Here is a 22,783-nt window from a genome sequence, read left to right on the forward strand (position 1 = left end):
GTCTTATTATTTCAAAAGAGAGAAAAGCAGCGAGGCTAGGGATAGGAAGAGAGCTTAGTCTCCTCTAGGGCCCGTTCTCCGCAGCCCGGTTTCCCCCACCCGAGTGACACCAGCGGGATAAGGCAGAGGGTCTGTCAGACAATAAGCTGGAAAGGGAACACGCATCTCCTTGGTGGACGCGGGCAGCCGGAGTGGGGACTCACCCGGGTGACCGAGCCTCCGCCACTGAGGATCCACAAGAGCCGCTTCCCGCGCTTCGGCTCGCTCACCACACTGCGCCTGCGCCGACCCGCCCACACCCAGCGCAGGTCCCGACAGAGGTCGCCGGGTGGTGGCGTCAGCTGCGGCGCCCTCCGCGTGGAAATTAGCCGGTTGCCCGGGCAAGTGAGGGAGGAAGGGAGGGAGCTGAACACGGAAGTGGTGGCGGCGCCCAGGGAACCGGCGGAGGCGATGACCGTGACGGCTGGGTTGGGACCAGAACGCCGAAGCGGGGTTAGGGGTGGCAGAAAAGCATCTGCTTTGTAAGACCTACACGAGGTGCAGGAGTGGTTGGGCCTCCCCTCTCCACTTAAGCAAGCGCCCAGACTGATGGCGATGGTGATGGCAGCAGTTACTCGGACAACCCCAGTTAAGCTGCGCTCCGGGAGGTGAGTGGGGGAAGGGTGGCCGCTGCCTGGCCTCGCAGGCCGGGGTCTTGTTCCTGCCCTCCAGGCTCTCCTCCCAGGAAACAATATCCGGATCCCTAAAAGGATCCGGTCTCTTCTTGGGGCCCAGTTAGCAGACAGATCTTTGAGCATCTTCTCTGGAAAAGAAGGCGAGATCTTCTAGAGCCTCTAATCTTGGCATCCTTCGTGCCCTCACCTTGTCGCTTCTGTAGAGATAAAGAAGGAATGACTTAATTTCTGTTCCGGTTGGTTCTCTTGGTACCTGAAGGTATAATTAATTAATGCTCAATTAATGCTTATTCTTTGCGACTCTATATATCCGTTATGAAGAAAGTAACTTGTGTTCTCTATTCAGATCCCACCTAAAGTTTACTGAAGTGAATATTTATAACCAAAAGAAGAGTTATAACTTAGTAGCCTTGAGTACTTACATTTGATCCATGCAATATCTGCTAAAGTCTTGGCCACTAAGTTTAAGTTTATGCTTTTCTTGTATCTTCATTCTCCATATTGGTACAGCAGCCTGTGACGAAAACCTTCAGAATGATATTCTTTCATTTGTACTTATCTTTGAGAATTTTTCTGCGTTTTTGTGATACCTTCCAGTATCAATCACATTTATTTTATTACCTGAGACGTTTCTCTGTTGAAGAGGTTTCCCTATTGTTTTTTTCAATCTAGTTCCATTGTGAAAAGTTGCAAACACACAGGCAAACCGTCGTGTTCTTACCGTGGGTGGCATTGTGTGAGGCGTTGTTTTTAGTACTAGAGCTCCAGATAGCCTTGCTAGACGCTGAGGTTTGTATATGAATGAAGAGGAAGAATGATTGGCTTAAAAACAACTTGGGATTTGTGGAAAAATAACCCACTGTTGATCTCCCGAAAGAGCAGTGGTACCAGAGATGATGCTTTCTGAGTGACCTAATTTTTTTTTTGGAGATCATTTGTTTTTTGGATAGACTGGCTTATAAATTTTTTCGTTCAAGTAACAATATCATTGGCTAGAGTACATAGAGTTCAAGATGAACTCTCATAATATTCGTCTCTATGTTGAATAAAGCGTGGTGAGATTTCTGGTTAGTACTATTCAGAGCTCAGCGTAAGAAGAATCTGCAAATTGGAACAAGTTACAGCTACAAAATGCCTTCACTATGATATCTGTAATACCCATGAGACTATGATTGGTGTCCACACATCTGTCATTTTCTCTTATCAATCAAGCCATTTGATTCATAGGTTAAAGAACAATTTTCTTTGCAGATTTTGCATGTATGGTAAAAGCTTGAGCCTCCGAGTTCAACAGTCCTGGGTTTTAATTCTAACTGACACATTGTGTGACCTTGAATATGTTCCTTTACTGAAAATCGAATTCCTCATCTCTAAAATGGAGATGACACCTACCTCCGTCGCATTGTTAGAGTATATAGGAGATACTCATGGATGTATAAAAGTAATTGTTATTAATATCTCATGTTACTAAAGGGGTGCTTTGGGTGGGTATTTAGTGTTTTTTGTTTAAAGTGGGATTTGTTTAAATAATTATCCAGTAAATTTTTCAAATATTAAAAAATGTATTCTTGTTTTTGCTAGTATCATGTTTTCACAATTCCATTTGTTTCAGTCAAATGGCTACAAATTGTAATACCTTCAGTGAGTTTATGGTCTTGCTGAGGGAAATAGACAAACAATATGAACAAGATGATAGTGCAGTAATGAAAGATGTGTAACTTAAATATTAGCAAAATTGTCTAGTTAGTTAAAATAACATAGTTTTTTAAAAAGAAATCAGTGTAGCTGTGTCACTGATATGAGTATCAAAAATTTTCCAAATGTAGTTATTTGTCATTAACAGTGCTTATCTCATAGGTGTGGGTGGCTAACTGAACTGACTGAAAATGATGCCAAAGTCACAGATTCAATTGCAGTGATGGTTAGTTAGCTTTGCTGTGTTGTAACCACTCATACTACCCTTAGACTCACAAATATTTTTGCTCCCAAGGACAATTGGGTGAGAAAACATGGGTACATTGCCATTCTACCAATGATGGTATTACCTATATAAAATCATGTGATCTTACAGGATTTATCTAAGAGGATATATCAGTATTGGCTTATGGAAGGAGTTTAAAAAATTATTTTCTAGTAAAATATGTACTTGGTGTAAAAATGATTAATCTTGTGAAAGGTAAGGCTAGAAGAGTGTAACAATAGCCAAGGAGACCAAAGTATTGAAAAAAGAAACATTGAAGGCACTTTAGAAATGTGAAGATTTTTATATTTCCAAATGTGTCCTGAAACTTACTAGCCTATTTAATAATTTTGGGGTAAATAGTACTTGTCTGTATGTATACTTAATATGATATAAAAGGCAATACAGTAAAAGTCGTCCTCCTACTCATACTCCCAGCCATCCAGTTCCCCTGGCTAAAGACAGCCAGTATTTGATTCTTGTATTACATTAACACTAGATCCTTACTACAGCAAGATGAGATAATCAGTGTTATATAGATAGAAAAACAGAAAAGTTGTGATTTATCTAGTCTTTATCTAGTCACACACCTGCGAAATGTCAGAGCTAGAAATAGAACCCAGGTCTTTCACCTAGTCCAAGGTAGTCTACCGCACTGATTCTCCAAATCATAGCTGTTGCCACAAAACTTAGAATTTAGTAAAACATAAAGTCTAGAGTCACCTTTTACTAATTTGTACATAAAACTTGTTACCCAACCTTAAATGTCAGCATATGTAATTGTTATAAAGCAGTGAAGAAAATATAATACAATCTTATAAAATCTTTGCCTGTTTCTACTTAAATCTATTTACTAAGTTAACTTCTAAAAAACTACAATTTTTTGTTTTAAAGAATTTAAAAATTTTTAAAAATAATATATTTAACATCAGGAATAATATAAAGTGCTTTGTGATATTTCAGAAATGGAAGAGCCTCCTTCACCTCAGATTTCTGAGGCACGTTTTTGTGCAGATTTTCTAGCCTTACATATAGCCTTTGTTTCCCCTCCCCTTTTTCTTAAAAAAATAGTGTTCTTTAAAAAAAGTGTTCCCACCTCTCATTTTTAGAAATGTACTTCTTCTAACATGAAAAGTTCTGAGTAATACTAGGAAGCAGTTAATATTTCTTTTCATTAAGTTCAGTGTATGTTGTTTTCATACCTTTTACTCCTGGCAGTAAAAACATGAGGTAGCTGGCATTATCCAGATTTTACAGTGGGAGAACTTAAGCTAAATTAGATTTTTTTAAACCAGGTAACATACCTAGTGAGTGGCAAAGTCTGAATTGTAGCCCACATTTGACAGTTCAGCAGCTCATGCTATTTCATCTTCACCATGTTTATTTTCAGATATGGTATAGTGAAAAACAGTGTAGGTTGTTAATTTTTTACAGATCTTTAAAACTTTAAAATTTTCTCTTTATGCTTAGTTGGTCTCACAAGAAAAAAGAATTCAAGGAAATAAGCCAAAATGTCAAAATTGCTTGCTTTTAAATAATGGAATTATAGCTTTTTTCCCCCTCCTTTTTAAACTTTTCTGAATGGTCCATGTATTATACAATGAGCATATATTGTTTTTATCATAACAAATTACAGATTGGAAGAAAAAATAAATGTTCAATCTAATTTATTCCATAAAATGGTTCAGTATTATATCTTAAATATTCTGTTTCTTAAATTCTGTTAATCTTCCTTCTGCTTTTAGAAGTTCAGGTACTGCCAGCTCGTAGTTTCTGCTTTCTTCACTCTAGATTAGCCTCTTCAGTGATGGGTTCCTAGACCTCTCTCCTTATCTTTAGCTAATAAGCTTAGGGAATGTACACTGATGTTAACAGATTAGCCCATTAATGTTTCCCCAAACTTTCTTCCACAAAAGGATTTGTGGCAAAGTAAAGACAGGAAGCTATGGTTTATGCAGATTTCTTTACTGAAGGATCTCCTGGGAACGTTTGCTAAATATGCACTGTAATCTTTGAGAGAAGAAGCATTTCCCAAACTTATTTGACAAGAGAACCTTTTTTTCTCCAGAATATGTGTTAACATCTTTCAGAACTAGTGTCCACAAGAGTACAGAGTGGGGAAAAGTGACATAAGCAAACTATAATTAGGAAAGCATGGAAAAAGTGGGGAGAAAGGGAAAGGAGGGTGTAGTGCTACCAAATCAATGATTCTTTTTTAGAAAATTGCAATTAAGTCCCATGAGCCCTGGCTCAGTAGCATGAAAAAAGGAGATACTTTAAAATATTTACTGGAAAATGAACCTGTATTGCTTCTGTAATGAGAAAACATTTGTTTTTTAGGTCAGATATTTTCCCATACAAACAAACCTGTTTTCAGATTTTTTTCTTAACATTCCAAGGAGTTCATCTGTTGTCTGCTCTCCAGTGACTTCCGTTTGTGGAGCCTAAGTGTTTCTACAGAATCCAACTCAAATATCAAGGACTATGATCAGAATGCTTTCAAGGAGTTTTTGGGCACATGATGGCAGGTAAACTTTGGAATCATGAATTTCGTAGGGAAAGTTCCCAGGCTTAATTACTACCAGAATAATAATATATTTGTGAATTATTAATGTAGTATACTGAATTATTCTTTATAGGATCAAATGTATTCCAATTTAGTATTTACATTAGTTGTGGTGTTAGATGTATGTCAGCATCATAGACATAAGTAGTTCAATGAATAATTAACGTATGCAATAATGCTGTTATCCTACATCATAGAGGATACTAATTAATTTCCAGATAAATGAAGCTTATCCTTTTAATTATTGGATTTGAATTGTTTCCTGTAGAAATTTTGAATTAAAATCACCTTCTAAGCCTTAGTCAGTATTACTAAATGTTATTTAAATATTTTGTAATGAAAATTGACATAATGGGCACTCATTTTGTTATTGTTGTCATTATAATTTGTGGTAGAACCTGGGACCAAATAGTGGCAGAATCTGGGTACTTGTTTTCTTGAGAAGGCTTTTATATAAACTTGCTTTTTAAACATTTGCTTTTTGCTCATTAAGAAATATGACTTAAAAAAAAAAAGATGTCATTCTGTACTCCCCAGGGCAATGTAACATAGCTGCCTTCGTAAAAAATTAATTATTGAATCAAGAGCCAAGGCAGCCTTTTCCCAAGTGATTCTTTCACCTTCTTTTTAAAAAGCTTTTTTGCAGCTACAGTCAAAGATCTTTGATTTGTCACCATCTTTCAAACCATCATCTTTGATTTCTGTGTCACATAAAATTGTTGGTAAAGCCACCTTATTCTTCTTCTTCTACCTCATGTATACAAAGTTTTTTTTTTCTTTTGAGACGGAGTCTCACCCAGGTTAGAGTGCAGTGGCACGATCTCAGCTCACTGCAAGGTCCGCCTCCTGGGTTCATGCCATTCTCCTGCCTCAGCCTCCCGAGTAGCTAGGACTAGAGGCGCCTGCCACCACACCCGGCTAATTTTTTGTATTTTTAGTAGAGATGGGGCTTCACCGTGTTAGCCAGGATGGTCTCGATCTCCTGACCTCGTGATCCACCCACCTAGGCCTCCCAAAGTGCTGGGATTACAGGCGTGAGCCACCGCGCCCGGCCCTATACAAAGTTTTTATAAAATTTTAAGAATTAATGATAGGCTATCTGGAACAACTTGTTCGGATTCAGAACCCTACACTTTTTTTTTACATTCAGATTTTACATGTATGGACAAGATACGAAAGCACAATTTCAAAAAACTAATCTTTAGTCTTCATAACAATAAAAATAATTTTTCTCTCACTAAAATTAAGTTATTTTTATTGAAAGCAACATGATTGATTTTTTTATATTTTAGAATTTTGGTTCAAAGAAGCTTCTGGAAGAGATTAGAAAATTCTCTTTATATGTGTTTAAGTATAAAGATATGAAAGTTTGATAGACTTCTCTCATTTTTTTGTAACAGAATCAAATAATGGTGAAAGAAATTCTAAATATCTTTTTTCTGATAAGATCTCTCCATAGCACACAGTTATTTTTTAAGCAGTTACTTTCTCAGTAATTAAGATGTTACCTATGCCGAAAAGTGAATGATTAAATGTATGTGTTTTTAAAAAATATATCTATCTGCTAAGTAGCTTCTGAGAGCCACTTGTTATTTCAGTAATGGTTATGAAATTTAGAACACTTCTTATTTTGTGAAAGAAAAATGCACAACTCCTCTTAAAAGTTCAACAACTTATGTAAGTACTTTGTCTTGAGATAATTAGCAGACCTTGCATGTTATAAAACGTCTATGGTCATGTCTCATTACAAAGTATTTTAAAGATTCTCTTATTTAAAATAATACAATCCACGAAATATTCTAGTAAGATATAAACAGTAAAGCTGGGCACGGTGGCTCATGCCTGTAATTCCAGCACTTTGGGTGGCCGAGGTGGGTGGATCATTTGAGGTTGAGGAATTCAACACCAGCCTGGCCAACATGGTGAAACCCTGTCTCTACTAAAAATACAAAAATTAGCTGGGCGTGGTGGCACATGTCAGTAATCCCAGCTACTGGGGAGGCTGAGGCAGGAGAATCACTTGAACCTGGGAGGTGGAGGTTGCAGTGAGCCGAGATCGCACTGCTGCACTCCACCCTGGGTGACAGTGAGACCCTGTCTCAAAAACAAACAAAGAAAAAGATATAAACAGTACACTGAAAGTTAATAAAGAAATGGAGAGGGCTGGCTGCCATAATTTGTCAGCTTTTTGGAACTCCCATTCTTCTCTTAGGAACAGCACAGACAAATGACCATCTGACAATGCATGATGGTAACATTATCAACCATATTTAGTACTAATATTAGTTTTTGTATGTTTTAGACAAATATAAATAGAAAAATTTTCTTCCGACTTTGAAGACTAAAATATCTGATGACATTCTGGATCATATATTGATGGGGCAAAAGATAACATTTTATAAAAGTAGGACTTCTTGAGCATGAACTTAACAGTTCTCTAGCAAAAGAATAGCTACACAAAATTTATATAAAGCTCTAATTCTGAGATAGATACAAAACAGTAACTAATCAGAAAGTTTTCAGGCCAGTCGCGGTGACTCATGCCTGTAATCTTAGCACTTTGGGAGGCCGAGGCAGGTGGATCACGAGGTCAGGAGTTCAAGACCAGCCTGGCCAAGATGGTGAAACCCCGTCTCTACTAAAAAAAACTACAAAAATTAGCCAGGCGCGGTGGCAGGTGCCTGTAATCCCAGCTACTTGGGAGGCTGAGGCAGGAGAATCACTTGCACCCAGGCAGCAGAGGTTGCGCCACTGCACTCCAGCCTGGGCGACAGAGTGAGACTTCACCTCAAAAAAAAAGTTTTCATTGCGTTAACTCTCTCTCTCTCTCTCTCTCTTTTTTTTTTTTTCCTTGACATGGAATCTTGCTCTGTCGCCCAGGCTGGAGTGCAATGGTGCAATCTTGGCTCACTGCAACCGCCGCCTCCCAGGTTCAAGCCATTCTCCTGCTTCAGCCTCCCAAGTAGCTGGGACTACAGGTGCACGCCACCACACCCGGCTAATTTTTGTGTTTTTAGTAGAGAGGAGATTTTGCCATGTTGGCGAGGCTGGTCTCGAACTCCTGACCTCAGATGATCCACCCACCTCGGCCTCCCAAAGTACTGGGATTACAGACATGAGCCACCACGCCCGGCCTGCATTAGCTCTTTAAGTACAGGTGAACGTGTGGAAAACTCAACTAGGGCAGTGATATTTTTCACTTTATTTTATGGACATCTACAGCATTAGCACACGTAAAAACAGTTAACCTAAAATCCAAACACACTTGATTGACTGGTACCTGTAACATACAAGTTGGGAGTCTTGCAAAATAAAACCTGTTTTGTTAGCGTGTAAACTTGTTCTTTGGGGCAAGACGTCAAATTGTTCTGTAACTTCATGGTCTATGAGTTTCACCTGTATCTGACATATGGATCCTTTTTCACTTTGAAACATTAGTTTTCCTCCTGAAAATTATATTTGCTCATGAAAATCTCTTTACCTTGTAGTAACACTGCACTAGAGACAGAGGTATTCTGTGATTTCTTCATTATGAAGAAAACTGTAAAGCCAATAAGACTGGCTTAGGTGCTTTAACAAAACAACATATGTAATCTTTGTTTCATTTTAAAACAAAAAGAAAATATGAACATATATGTTAACATATATTGACTAATTAATACATTTAGGACCTGAGCTGAATACATGCATTATTTTATCCCCAACAGCCCAGTGAAATAGATAGCATTAGTACCTCCATTTTACATGTGAATGCACTGATGTTTCAAGGTTATATGGCTAGCACAAAACAGAAACTGGACTCAAACCATGTTTCTTTTTTTTTTTTCCTTCCAGAAATATTTTAATAAAAATTGGCCATTTCCAAGAAACACCCAGTGCGTGCCCATGAATAAAAGAGAAACATAACAAAATAGAAAATTTACCATATGGCTATGATTTAAAGAAAAAAAAAATGCGGACACGAGCACATTAGCAAAATATTAAAGTCACATGCCTTCTTATGGACTCAAACCATGTTTCTAATGCCTGCCGCCGCTATGCTGTGGGAATGCATCCTTGCCATCCATATACATATATAGAGATACTGAGAATGTTAAAGTGGTTACTGCTGGGTGGTGGGATTATGGATATATTTACTTTTTCCTTATAACTTTATGCCTAGTTTGGGTTTTCCATGGTGAGCATGAATTTTCCTTCTCAGAAAGACTTAGTATCTCCTCTTTATCTCTAGGCTTCTAAAATTAGAATAATGTACTTTGATGTTGAGTGGGATCTTTCAATATGGAGGTGCCTGTCCTTTAGTCCTGGGACATTTTCTAACCTTTTTTTTTTTTGAGATGAGGTCTCACTCTTGTCCCTCAGGGTGGAGTGCGATGGCATGATCTTGGCTCACTGCAACCTCTGCCTCCAGGGTTCAAGTGATTCTCCTGCCTCAGCCCCCCGAGTAGCTGGGATTACAGGTGCCTGCCACCACACCCAGCTAATTTTTGTATTTTTAGTAGAGACGGGATTTTACCATGTTGGCCAGGCTGGTCTAGAACTCCTGACCTCAGGTGATCCACCCGCCTCGGCCTCCCAAAGTGCTGGGATTACAGGCTTGAGCCACCACACCCGGCCATTCCTGGGAAATTTTCTAATATAGTTTCTTTAATAATTTCTCCCGTCCATTTTGTTGTTGTTTTCTGTGAAATGCCTATATTAATCTCTAATTTTCTTGTCTTTTCTGTCTAGTTAACCATTTTTTCCTATTTGCTGTATTAGTTCCTAAGCATACCCACGAACTTTTCTATTGAATATTTTATTTCAGGCCAGGTGCAGTGGCTCACACCTGAAAATCCAAGCACTTTGGGAGCCAAGGTGGGCAGATCACTTGAGCCCAGGAGTTCAAGACCAGCCTAGATAACATGGCAGGACCCCATCTCTACAAAAAAATACAAAAATTAGCCAGGCATGGTGGCATGCACCTGTAGTCCCAGTTATTTGGGAGGCTGAGGCAGGAGGATCACTTGAGCCCTGGGAAACAGAGGTTGCAGTGAGCTGAGATCAGTGCCACTGTACTCCAGCCTGGGTGACAGAGTGAGACCCTGTCTCAATAAAAAAAAAAATTATTTTAGCAATCATATTTTTTTTTTTTTTTTTGAGACAGAGTCTCACTCTGTCACCCAGGCTAGAGTGCAGTGGCATGATCTCGGCTCACCACAGCCTCCACCACCCGGGTTCAAGCAATTCTCCTGCCTCAGCCTCCCGAGTAGCTGGGACTACAGGTGCCTACCACTGTGCCCAGCTAATTTTTGTAGTTTTAGTAGAGACAGGGTTTCACCATCTTGGCCAGGCTGGTCTTGAACTCCTGACCTGATGATCCACCTGCCTCCCAAAGTCCTGGGATTACAGGCACGAGCCACCGTGCCTGGACTAACAATCATATTTTTAATTTCCTAAAAAAATTCTTATTCTAGTTGTCTCCACCTCTTTTTTTTTTTATTTTTTTTATTTTAGAAGGAATTTCACTCTTGTCACCCAGGCTGGAGTGCAGGGGTGCAATCTCGGCTTACTACAACCTCCGCCTCCCGGATTCAAGCGATTCTCCTGCCTCAGCCGCCCAAGTAGCTGGGATTACAGGCGCCTGCCACCACACCCAGCTAATTTTTATATTTTTAGTAGAGACAGGGTTTCACCATGTTGGCCAAGCTGGTCTCGAACTCCTGATCTCAGGTGATCCTCCCGCCTCGGCCTCCCAAAGTGCTGGGATTACAGGCATGAGCCACTGTGCCCGGCCCCCACCTCCTTTTTATACCATCTTACTTATTCATAGTTGTAATATCTTTTCTTGACTTGAAGTAAGTCAATTTTAGTTTCTACTCTTTCCATGGTTATTGCTTTCTCCAAATTCTGTATATTTTGTTATTTCATATATGTTAGAAGCTTTCCTCAAAAGTCTTATATTAGTCTGTTCTCATGCTATTAAAGACATACCCAAGACTGGGTAATTTATAAAGCAAAGAGATTTAATTGACTCACAGTTCCACATGGCTGGGGAGGCCTCATAATCATGGCAGAAGGTGAATGAGGAGCAAAGTCACATCTTACATGGTGGCAAGCAAGAGAGCTTGTGCAGGGGAACTCCCATTTATAAAACCATCAGATCTCAAGAGACTTATTACCATGAGAACAGTATGGGGGAAACTGCCCTCATGATTCAATTATCTCCACCTGGCTGCACCCTTGACACATAGGGATTATTGCAATTCAAAGTGAAATTTGGGTGGGACACAGGCAAACAATATCAAGTCTGATAACCCAGGAGTGTTCTTTCATAGTTTAGAGTGTACAGCTATGTTGCCTGGAAGCTGTGTGTGAGTAGCCAGGGCCTGTGGATATGTGTGCTTCACTGTATGCTTGGGTGGTCTTCTAGCTTTTTATTGGAGGATTCCCAGCTATCAGCTTTGACAGATCTTTTCTCTTTGGCCATTCTCTTTCTCCAGGAAAGTATCTGCCACTCTTCTGTTAGGGAGGTATAAATCTAGCTGCTGGAGTTCTGGGAGCTGGATGGCAGAAGAGAACAAGGAACTTTTACTTTGTTTCTGTTTTTTAGGCCCAGTCTTCCCCTCCACCCTCTGCTGTGTCTGGTATTTAAAGTCCTGAGCCCACCTAGTTCAGTTTCTCCAAATAATAAATGTCCCATCTCCTCTAAATGTGGATAAGAAACTGAGAAATCTACCTGCTCTTAGGCAGAATTTCAACTTATCTCCCCATGTTCCACCCTGTTCTCCACCCAGACTTTCTGTAGCACCCAGTGCCTGTGGGTCCTGAATTGTACCTGCTCTGTTGGCTTGTGTCTTATCTGTGTTACCTCTGTGCCTGATGTCTGTCACCTGCATCTCTGCTGCTGAGTCAGTTATTGTTCATTTGTTTTCTGTACTTCTATTTTATGACTCAGGTTATAGATATCTGTTCATTTCATTGAAGAAGAGGTTTGTGATTTTATTTCTCATATTTTCTTGTTGTTTGGACTGACTTCTGAGAGAAGGGTGGGGCAAAAAGATTTTTACTCAGCCATTTTCTGACTGGAGTAATTTTTGTTTTATAATGAGAAAAAACCAAAAAGCTGTCTTCATCTTGAGGGGAAATTAAGTTACACTACTCATTGAGAAATTTAGGGCTGGGCTCAGTGGCTCATGCTTGTAATCCCAGCACTTTCACTTGAGCCCGGGAGTTCAAGACCAGCCTGGGCAACCTAGGGAGACTGTGTCTCTACAAAAAAATTTTAAAAATTAGTCTGGCATGGTGGCACGTGCCTGTATTCCCTACTACTCCAGAGGCTGAGGCAGGAGAGTCACTTGAGCCTGGGAGGTCGAGGCTGCGGCAAGCCATGATTGCACCACTGCACTCCAGCCTGGGCGATAGAGACCCTGTCTTAAAAAAATAAAATGAATTTAGTAGAAATGGGAACAGTTACGACCAAGAAAGCATTATAATAATCACTGAAACCTTTTATAAGCAGACTTAGTTGTTTTTGAAGGTAGCAAGAAGTTTGAGAGAGAAATTGAAGTAGGGCCTTGGTAAAGGTGAGAATGTCATCAAGAACACAGGTAGAGGCCAGGCGCGATGGCTCATGCCTGTAATCCCACCACTTTAGGAGGCCGAGGTGGGCGGACCACGAAGTCAGGAGATCGAGACCATCCTGGCTAACATGGTGAAACCTCGTCTCTACTAAAAATACAAAAAAAAAATCAGCCGGGCATGGTGGTGGGCACCTGTAGTCCCAGCTACTCTGGAGGCTGAGGCAGGAGAATGGAGTGAACCCAGGAGGTCGAGCTTGCAGTGAGCCGAGATCGTGCCACTGCACTCCAGCCCAGGCAACAGAGCAAGACTCCGTCTCAAAAAAGAAAAAGAAAAAAAGAACACAGGTAGAGAGCTTAGCTCTCATATGGAAGTGAAGGAAGAAATGCCACAATTTAGAGGTAGCAAGGAGACAAGACTAGAGGTCACACTCATAAGTGAAGTTCATTTAGTAAATAAAAGTGCCAAGCATTTCAAACCTTATTAATAAATGACTCTTCATATTCTTCAGCCCATCTTGTTGCTTCTAATTTTTGTTCAATGGAATTTAGTCAATGAACAGCCAAAGCAGGCAGTTGAATACAATTTTGGCTGTGCTAAGTGATGAAGTTTCTTTCAAAATTAAATAAGAAATACTTTTCCTTAAAGATCTTAAATGGTTATATATCATTGAGCACACTAAATCAAAATACAGTTGTCTCTGCGTATCCAAGGGAGATTGGTTCTAGGACCTCTGCAGATACCAAAGTCCATGGATGTTCAAATCCCTTAAAATAAAATGGAGTGATATTAGCACATAACCTACACATGTCCTCCCAAACACTTTTAATCATTTCTAGATTACTTATAATACTACAATGTAAATGCTATATAAAGAGTTATTATAGGCCGGGCGCACTGGCTCACACCTGTAATCCCAGCACTTTGGGAGGTCGAGGCAGGCAGATCACAAGGTCAGGAGATCGAGACCATCCTGGCTAACACGGTGAAACCCTGTCTCTTCTAAAAATACAAAAAATTAGCTGGGCGTGGTCGTGGGCGCCTGTAGTCCCAGCTACTCGGGAGGCTGAGGCAGGAGAATGGCATGTACCCGGGAGGCAGAGCTTGCAATGAGTCGATATCATGCCACTGCACTCCAGCCTGGGCGACAGAGCGAGACTCCATCTCAAAAAAAAAAAGAGTTATTATACTGTATTGCTTTTAATTTATTGGGGATTTTTTCCTCGAATATATTCAATCTACAATTGGTTGAATCTGAGGATGGAGAACCCATGGATATGGAGGGCTGACCATAATAACTATAATCACCAGATGTTTTTTTTTTTTTTTTTTTTGGAACTGGGGTCTCACTCTGTCACTCAGACTGGAGTGCAGTGACACGATCATGGCTCACTGCAACCTCTGCCTCCCAGGCTCATACAATCCTCCCAGGCTCCTGTGTAGCCGAGACCACAGGCGTGCGCCACCACACCCAGCTAATTTTTTGTATTTTTGTTAGAGACAGGGTTTTGCCATGTTGCCCAGGCTGGTCCCAAAGTCAGCTCAGGTGATCCACCCACCTTGGCCTCCCAAAGTGCTGAGATTACAGGCATGAGCCACTGCACCTGGCCTTAGAAATGGAGTTCTTTATATGGCAAGTCTTTATTATTAGTTCACACTTTTAAACACTTGACAGTCATATTTTCTGATATAGATACTTGTTTCAAATCCCACTACTTTGAAAATGGATTCAAGTGTCTGTAGACATTTACTTGACTGTTGGGATTTTTAAATTTTCCTGTGACATAATCAGACAATCATATCAGACTGTTGAGTATGACTGATTTTTTTTGTTGCAAAATTTATTTTTCATTTGTAAAATATTTGAGATTATAGGACCCCTTCCCCAAGTTCCTGGCGTAAATCTTTTTTTTTTTTCCTCCAAGACAGAGTCTTGCTCTGTCACCCAGGCTGGAGTGCAGAGGTGCGATCTCAGCCCACTGCAACCTCTGCCTCCCGGGTTCAAGCAGTTCTCCTCAGCCTCCCGAGTAGCTGGGATTACAGGCACCCGTCACTGTGCCTGGCTAATTTTTGTATTTTTAATAGAGACAGAGTGTCACCATGTTGGCCGGGCTGGTCTCGAACTCCTGACCTCATGATCCACCCGCCTCAGCCTCCCAAAGAGCTCGGATTACAGGTGTGAGCCACCGTGCCCAGCCAACCCTAAATCTATTTTTTTTTTTTTTTTTTTGAGATGAAGTCTCGCTCTGTCCCCCAGGCTGGAGTGCCGTGGCGCGGTCTCGGTTCACCACAACCTCCACCTCCTGGGTTCAAGTGATTCTCCTGCCTCAGCCTCCTGAGTAGCTGGGATTACAGGCGTGCGCTGTTGCACCTGGCTAATTTTTTGTATTTTTAGTAGAGATGGGGTTTCACTGTGTTGGCCAGGCTGGGCTGGTCATGAACTCCTGACCTCAGGTAATCCGCCCGCCTCAGCCTCTCAAAGTGCTAGTATTACCACCTCGCCTGGCAACCCTAAATCTTATTCTGCATAAGAATACTTAAGTAAATTCCATTTACAAACAATCATTATCATTAGTCTTCATGAAACTCGGTATTTTACATTGCAAATTCTAGTATGTTTTACCAACTTCAGAGGAAAGGCAGTGCCTTATAGAAATTTATCTGCTTGTTTTCAAATGATCAAGAATACAAATGAGTATGTGTTTAAAATGGCTAATTTTTATCAATTTTGTATTTTCTAAAAATTGCCTAGACTAATGGTAAAGTTGACTAATTATTGAAGTGAGTTTAAAACACTGTATTGGGAATGCTTACTGAGCATTTTTGCTGTTCAATGGTGATTGTTTATTTAATAAATTCTTACAGCTTTACAACTTAAAATTGTTCATATTTTAATCAGTAGGGAAGGAAATAGGGAGAAGAAGGTGAAGGAACTATGTAGGGTAGTAGTTCTCAAATACCAGCTCATAGATTTGTGTCTGTCTTCTACAAATAATTCACTGGTCTGCTGTGAAATAAGAAAACTATGGTAAGGAGAGATGAGCATAAGATATACTTCAAGACTAGAAACTATTCACATTTGAGCATTTATTATGGTTGATAGAGGAGGCTTGGCTTTTTCTTATCCACACTGAAAATTAGCTATGAGAAAGGAACTCACTCTTCACTCTATGGCACTATTAAGTTATCATGTATATTATATAATATATAGCATGTTATTTAAGTGGGAACAAAGTCTTGGGACTCCCTTCCAACATCTCTTTTTCATGTACTAACTGTGCTTTTCCCTCTTGTGTCTAATTGAAGCTTAATATGTAAACTAGACAAGGTAGATGACAAATGGTTAATGACTTTTTTTTGTTTTCTTTAGATACATCCAGAAAGTGCCCAGAAGAAACTTCCTGCTGGAAAAATTGAAAAAGCAGTATTTATAACATTAGAATCTGGATAATTTGTTAACATGGCAGAAAATAATGAAAATATTAGTAAAAATGTAGATGTAAGGCCCAAAACTAGTCGGAGCAGAAGTGCCGACAGAAAAGACGGTTATGTGTGGAGTGGAAAGAAGTTATCTTGGTCAAAAAAGAGTGAGAGTTATTCAGATGCTGAGACAGTGAATGGTATAGAGAAAACCGAAGTGTCTTTAAGGAACCAAGAAAGGAAGCACAGCTGTTCATCCATTGAGTTGGACTTAGATCATTCCTGTGGGCATCGATTTTTAGGCCGATCTCTTAAACAGAAACTGCAAGATGCCGTGGGGCAGTGTTTTCCAATAAAGAATTGTAGTAGTCGGCACTCTTCAGGGCTTCCATCTAAAAGGAAAATTCATATCAGTGAACTCATGTTAGATAAGTGTCCTTTCCCACCTCGATCAGATTTAGCCTTTAGGTGGCATTTTATTAAACGACACACTGCTCCTATAAATTCCAAATCAGATGAATGGGTAAGCACAGACTTGTCTCAGACTGAATTGAGGGATGGTCAGCTAAAACGAAGAAATATGGAAGAAAATATAAACTGTTTCTCACATACCAATGTTCAGCCCTGTGTCATAACCACCGACAATGCTTTGTGTAGAGAAGGTCCTATGACTGGCTCTGTGATGAACCTGGTTTCAAATAACAGTATAGAAGATAGTGATATGGATTCCGATGATGAAATTCTAACACTTTGCACAAGTTCCAGAAAAAGAAACAAACCCAAATGGGAATTGGATGATGAAATCCTGCAGTTGGAAACACCTCCTAAATACCACACGCAGATTGATTATGTCCACTGTCTTGTACCAGACCTCCTTCAGATCAATAACAACCCATGTTACTGGGGAGTGATGGATAAATACGCAGCCGAAGCACTACTGGAAGGAAAACCAGAGGGTACCTTTTTACTTCGAGACTCAGCACAGGAAGACTATTTATTCTCTGTTAGTTTTAGACGCTATAGTCGTTCTCTTCATGCTAGAATTGAACAGTGGAATCACAACTTTAGCTTTGATGCACATGACCCCTGTGTCTTCCATTCTCCTGACATTACTGGGCTCCTAGAACATTATAAGGACCCAAGCGCCTGTATGTTCTTTGAACCACTTCTATCCACTCCCTTAATTCGGACTTTCCCTTTTTCCCTGCAGCATATATGCAGAACAGTTATTTGTAACTGTACAACTTACGATGGCATCGATGCCCTTCCAATTCCTTCTTCTATGAAATTATATCTGAAGGAATATCATTATAAATCAAAAGTTAGAGTACTCAGGATTGATGCACCAGAACAGCAATGCTAGTAACAGGATAGGAACATGGGAATGATAATATATATTTTTTCTTTTAATATTTTATTTTTCTTTTTATGCCACTTTGGATTTTTCTACAAAGGCAGTGGTGTCCAAAATAAAATCTCTGCCCTAAATTTTACTAATAAATCCATTTTTCTAGTGATACACAAATTGTTTAAGGTTATACACTAGAGCTTAAATAGATATTTTTAACCAGGTGTTTGGTTTTTGTTTTTACCGTGTAGGTTGTATACTTACATTTTTTCTTTCCTTAATTTATACATGATCCTTTTTTCTTTCCTTAATTTATACATGATGCAGGCACATTTGAAATTTGGTAGGCATTGCAAACACATTTGAATATTGTGTATTTCATACTATTCTTTAAAAGTAATCTTATGTCCTTTCCTACATGTAAAATATTTTGTTAATCTATGCCATTAGTAGTATTATATATAAAATATAGTTCCCCGTCCCCCTTTTCATTGAGTTTGATATTCTTCAGTAAAGCTGAATGTTGTAATTCACCATTCATACTAATGTTATTGACGTTTGTAACTTACTAATAGGGATGTTAAAGGTAACAAAACCAAGTCAAACTTGGTGTATTTTTATTTTAAATATTAACTCTAAAGCAGGATTACTAAATTTGATTAATCTGGTCAATGAGAATCAAATGGAAACATATCATTCTGGAGGTGCACTTACTCTTCTACAATGTGGCCGGATCATTTGTCATTCCCGAATAGGTCTTTCTCTCAACCTGCAAGAGCTAAACCATCTTCAAAACATAAATCTTGTTCCTTTCTCATTGGAAGCTTTGAAAATAATGATAACACTATTAGTAGCTAGTAGTTACTAAAGTGCTAAAGTAATTGTGGGGTTTTTCTGTATTAGCTTATGAACTGTTGCTTCTACTTAGCCCTTTTATAGAAACTGAGCTGTTACTTTGGGGAAATTCCACAATGTATTAGCAGCCACAAATTTCCACTGGTAACCAAAGAGTACCTAAGTAGTTTTTCATTATTTTAAGTTGAATTTGAATAAAGATTCCAGAAATAAACATGGAGCTCAGTATTCAGGAAGCTTAATATTGTTTTTGATCTACAAGATCCAAATAATTATCCCTATCTTCAGAATTAACTTAGTCTGTAATGTGGCTTCAAAAAAAGAAAGCCTTTTGACAGCTACATGACTTACACCATACAGAACAGTACTGGACAAAAGGGGTGATATTTTAAATTTACTATCCCAGAAACAGGGCAACGTTTTTAGAAACATCTTTAGCCCAAGGTAACTAGTAAAAATAAATGGAGTGGTATCCTATCTTCTTTTTTTAAGGAATCAATGAATAATAAATGTAGATAGACAATTTTCTTCTGGTGAGCTGTCTAACCCTTTGTACACATTGACATTTTTAATATCGTAACTGATTTCTTGATGCTAGTTTAGCTATATTAGGAAACTGCTTCTACCTAGATTGAAATAAATTTGACTCATAAACTTCCAAGTTAGAACAAATATTTCTTCATTATTGTTGCTTTTACGTGAGTAGCATTTCCCTATCTTGCAGTTCTGTTAACATGAAAATGGCATTTTTCCATAATAGCTTTAAAATAATTTTTTAGTAATTATTACAAAATTAAGGAAAATCTCTATTACCGTTATCTTTTAGCATTTTTTTTTCCTCAGTGATCTCAAGATTGTCTTAGTCTCAGTGAGATGTAGCTACAAAAATGGCACCTCTTAGCAGTGATGAGGCTCAGGATATCATAACACCAATGTCAGGATAAATATCTCTTCTAAAGACGATATTTACCTTTTACAAGGTTAGAAAAGTCTCATACTACCTCATCTTTATTGTGGCGCTTTTGTAGATCACTGAGAAGCTTATCTTATTAACCAATATACCACTTCCTAAATATCCATCTTTGGTGAAAGAAAATAGTGTGGTAAGAGTACCCATGATTATAGTTTTTTATCAGAATTTGATAAGATTTTCTGTTTCTGTGAAACAATTATTTTAAATATTTTTCTTTTAAAAATAACTTTTTATCAGTACAGAAAAACCTAAGGGATGACTAGCTTACAAATATTCTGTTAAGGGGTAGTTTTATAAAGAAAAATGATATATAATTATGTTGTCTTTTATAGTGTTAAAATTAGTATTTATATGAAAGTCAAGATCTAAGTACCTTTTCATATAATTCAAACTGATTGCTTGTGATATGTTTTCTCTGGCTTTTTTATTTTTTCAACTTCAAGGTATTAACAGCTGTTAACACTTAAAAAGTACTGCCACATATGTAGCCTTGAAGTAGTTGATCTAATAAATGAGAGCAGGGAGGAGATTCATTGACTCTGAAATGATTTTTATTTTTCCTTTGGTATTTGCTACAGTGAAAAGAAGTTTGGAAAGTAGATACATAAAGACTTGAGAAGGGAATTGTTTAAGGGAAAAGAAAAGAGTAATAATTTTTTTTAAAACATTAAGGAATTGGAATTCAGAAAGGTTACCCCCTTCCTCTGTGTCTTTGTAAGGATACATTTGGAAGAACATACAGTATTCAGAAACTAACCTATATAAAATGTAAACAATATATTGATTGCACTATATAAATGAGTAAATTTTGAGAGGAACAATGTGGGAATGTATAAATTTGTCTAAAATTTTGTAACTGTTGAACAAAGGGAAGATTTGAACAGTGTAAATTCCAGAGTTGAGAAAGCATTTAGCATGGTGGAAATGTGGAGAGCTTATTGGTGAGAGAGGATGGAGCTAAGAGAAATAAGATCAAATATTAAAATTAGGAATTTAGGCATTACCTCAGGGAAAAGCCTTGACAGTGAAAAGAAACTACTTAATCGCTAATAGCTAGTCTGGACCAGACACTTAACTGCGCTTTGGGAATCATCCTGGGCTAATCAGGAAATAAACTTGACTTTTCTATTTTTCTCTGAAGCTTTACAGGACATACTCCCACTCCCATTTTTTTCTAAGCCTACAGCATCTTGATTCATAGTATAATTCCTGAAGTATGCTCAATGGACTTTTTAAGGTTCCTTTAGCATTTTTGTATAGAGTTATATGTGATCTTTCTATAACCATGCCATTCACTTAAATAATTCATGAAGGGAATGGTTTAATTTAAAGGAAGACCTAATAGGAAGAAGATTAAAGGAAGCTTTTAGTCAGCCTGTGGCTAGATTTATTGATTTGGTGATCAAACCTGTGCTATTTCCTGAATTTCAGCTAATGGCCAACTGTGGTCAAAGAATGGCTTTCAGTTAAAGTTTTGACTTCTTATTATAAATAATATAAAGAATGTCTCAGTAATTAGAAATCCCTTAATAAGTAGAACAAATGTGGCAAGTAGGACTCCTATCGGTATACAAATTCCATTTCTTTTTATAAGAAAAACACATAAACCATTATCATTTATTCATGAGCCAAAGCCATTAAGAAGATAAATCCAGTTATCAGCTTCCTGTCTCTGAAGTTTGGATCATTTTATAGATCCACGCAATAGAGAGCTTCCTTCCTATGAAACAAAAACCTTGAGATCTCTTTTTTTTTGAGACAGAGTCTCGCTGTTGTCAGCCCAGGCTGGAGTGCAAGGGCGCAATCTCGGTTCACTGCAACCTCTGCCTTCCAGGTTCCAGCAATTCTCCTACCTCAGCTCCCAAGTAGCTGAGATGACAGGCGTGTGCCACCACGCCCAGCTAATTTTTGTATTTTTAGTAGAGATGGTGTTTCACTATATTGGCCAGGCTGGTCTCAAACTCCTGACCTCAGGTGACCACCCGCCTCGGCCTCCCAAAGTGCTGGGATTACAGGCATGAGCCACTGTGCCCAGCCAAGATCTAACTCTTACGCTTACTTTTCATTAAAATATTTCTTGTCGCTTTTAGCTATTGTCAGAATCCAATAAACAGCTTACGCATTCATTTTGGTAAAGCAAATTTCACAGGAAAATAGACAAAATTATAAGAGATTCCTGGAGACAACACAAGGAAAACAATGTTTAAAAGCAAAATAGCCTGTGTAATGTTAGGTAATGTAATGCCCAAGTGAATAAAAGATTTTTCGTCAAGCAAACTACTGTTCCTACTTTGGGGGAAAAAAGTCAGTTTTACATTTGTAATTTAAGGAAAGAACAGAAAGCACAAAGGTTTTTCTTTTCTTTATTAATGGCCTACTAGAAATGAGCAGTGCAAGAGTCTACCTGTACTATTCTAATACAGTAAGATATTGGACACAAAATGGAGGTAACTTTTTAAAATAGATTGGCTTGGAAGTTGAAATGTAGATTAATGGATATAACCCAATAGAAAGGGATTTTCAAATAAAACCAAAGTCTATTTTTTTATTTACTTTCTAATTTTGAACAGATGACTCAGTCCGAAATCTTTGCCTTTATTTCCTATAAAATGTAGGTGATACTTGTAACTCGACTTCCTGGAGGTTAATTCTTCAGCAAGAGGTGACCCTGGGAGCATACTTTAAAATAATTGCTGTACAGCCATTGAGTACTAACGTGATGATAGGTTTTCAAAATATCTTTGTAGTGGATGCTGCATAATTACATTCACTTCTCTTAGACTGTAAAAGACTTTCTTGACTTGTTTTAACAGTAGAGATAGAAGTACAATTTGAATTTATGGTTTAGGCTCTGCAATTAGAGGAACAATTGCAGTTTCCTCCTACCCTTCATATGGTCTGTGTAAAACTGATGTTTGCTTAACTTATTTTAAAAGTTGATTACGTTTTCAGAAAATAAAGATAATCACTTTTGCCATGGTTATAATCAAATCTAAGCTTTCAGACTTGAGAGCCATGGTGTAAAACTCAAGGTTTATTTAAATTATGCTGACTTTGCTAGAATTGGATAAATTCTGTATAAGCCAAGTATGAGTTCACATGTACTCGAATATACAGTTTTCACAAAGCTATTACTCTCGTCAGTCAGGCTTGTATGATCTATTCCTTACCACAAAAGAAGTAGACAATTGCCACTTTTATTTCTAATCCTTAAGTTGAATGTTTCTTCTTGGATGTAAGTTCAAATAAATTGATCTGGATAAATTTTCATTTCTACTTAATTAAAACTTCCTATGTAAAATCCAAAGGCTTTGTGTTTTATTTTAAAAACATAGTCTTTACTTCACACATTCAACTTAGAATCTGAAAAAGATAGAGAAACCCATATTCTTACATATTTTCTAATTTATAATACACTCCTTTTAGT

General features: G+C 38.3%; 2 protein-coding genes across 12 annotated transcripts in view; one reads left to right on the plus strand and one right to left on the minus strand.

Moving 5' to 3' along the window:
* Positions 1-337, minus strand: part of WDHD1 (WD repeat and HMG-box DNA binding protein 1) — an 84,963-nt gene extending 84,626 nt beyond the window's left edge. For 3 of the 7 annotated variants that reach the window (XM_063793401.1, XM_063793400.1, XM_063793399.1), the window contains exon 1: positions 204-316. The gene's annotated coding sequence lies outside the window, so the exon portion shown is untranslated. Of the gene's footprint in view, positions 1-203 lie in introns of all 7 variants that reach the window. The other 4 variants (XR_010151121.1, XM_009427843.5, XM_001161792.8 and 1 more) reach the window with 3 other exon arrangements.
* On the plus strand, positions 267-22,663 carry SOCS4 (suppressor of cytokine signaling 4). Of its 5 annotated transcripts, none has more exons than XM_009427839.5 (3): positions 273-647; positions 5,034-5,162; positions 16,131-22,663. In XM_009427839.5, exon 3 carries the CDS (start codon positions 16,221-16,223, stop codon positions 17,541-17,543), a length of 1,323 nt encoding a protein of 440 aa, XP_009426114.3. In that variant the 5' UTR covers positions 273-647; positions 5,034-5,162; positions 16,131-16,220; the 3' UTR covers positions 17,544-22,663. The 5 variants fall into 5 exon arrangements, with proteins under 5 accessions (XP_009426115.3, XP_009426114.3, XP_009426117.3 ...); XM_009427842.5 differs by having other exon boundaries at positions 298-647; positions 5,060-5,162; XM_009427841.5 differs by having other exon boundaries at positions 512-647; positions 4,975-5,162.
* The last annotated feature ends 120 nt before the right edge of the window (positions 22,664-22,783 follow it).

Source organism: Pan troglodytes, chromosome 15 (genome assembly GCF_028858775.2).
Source record: "Pan troglodytes isolate AG18354 chromosome 15, NHGRI_mPanTro3-v2.0_pri, whole genome shotgun sequence".
Classification (NCBI taxonomy): Eukaryota; Metazoa; Chordata; class Mammalia; order Primates; family Hominidae; genus Pan; species Pan troglodytes.

Excerpts from the sequence above, each read along its gene's own strand:
- SOCS4 (XM_009427840.5), top strand. The coding sequence starts at position 16,221 with ATGGCAGAAAATAATGAAAATATTAGTAAAAATGTAGATGTAAGGCCC.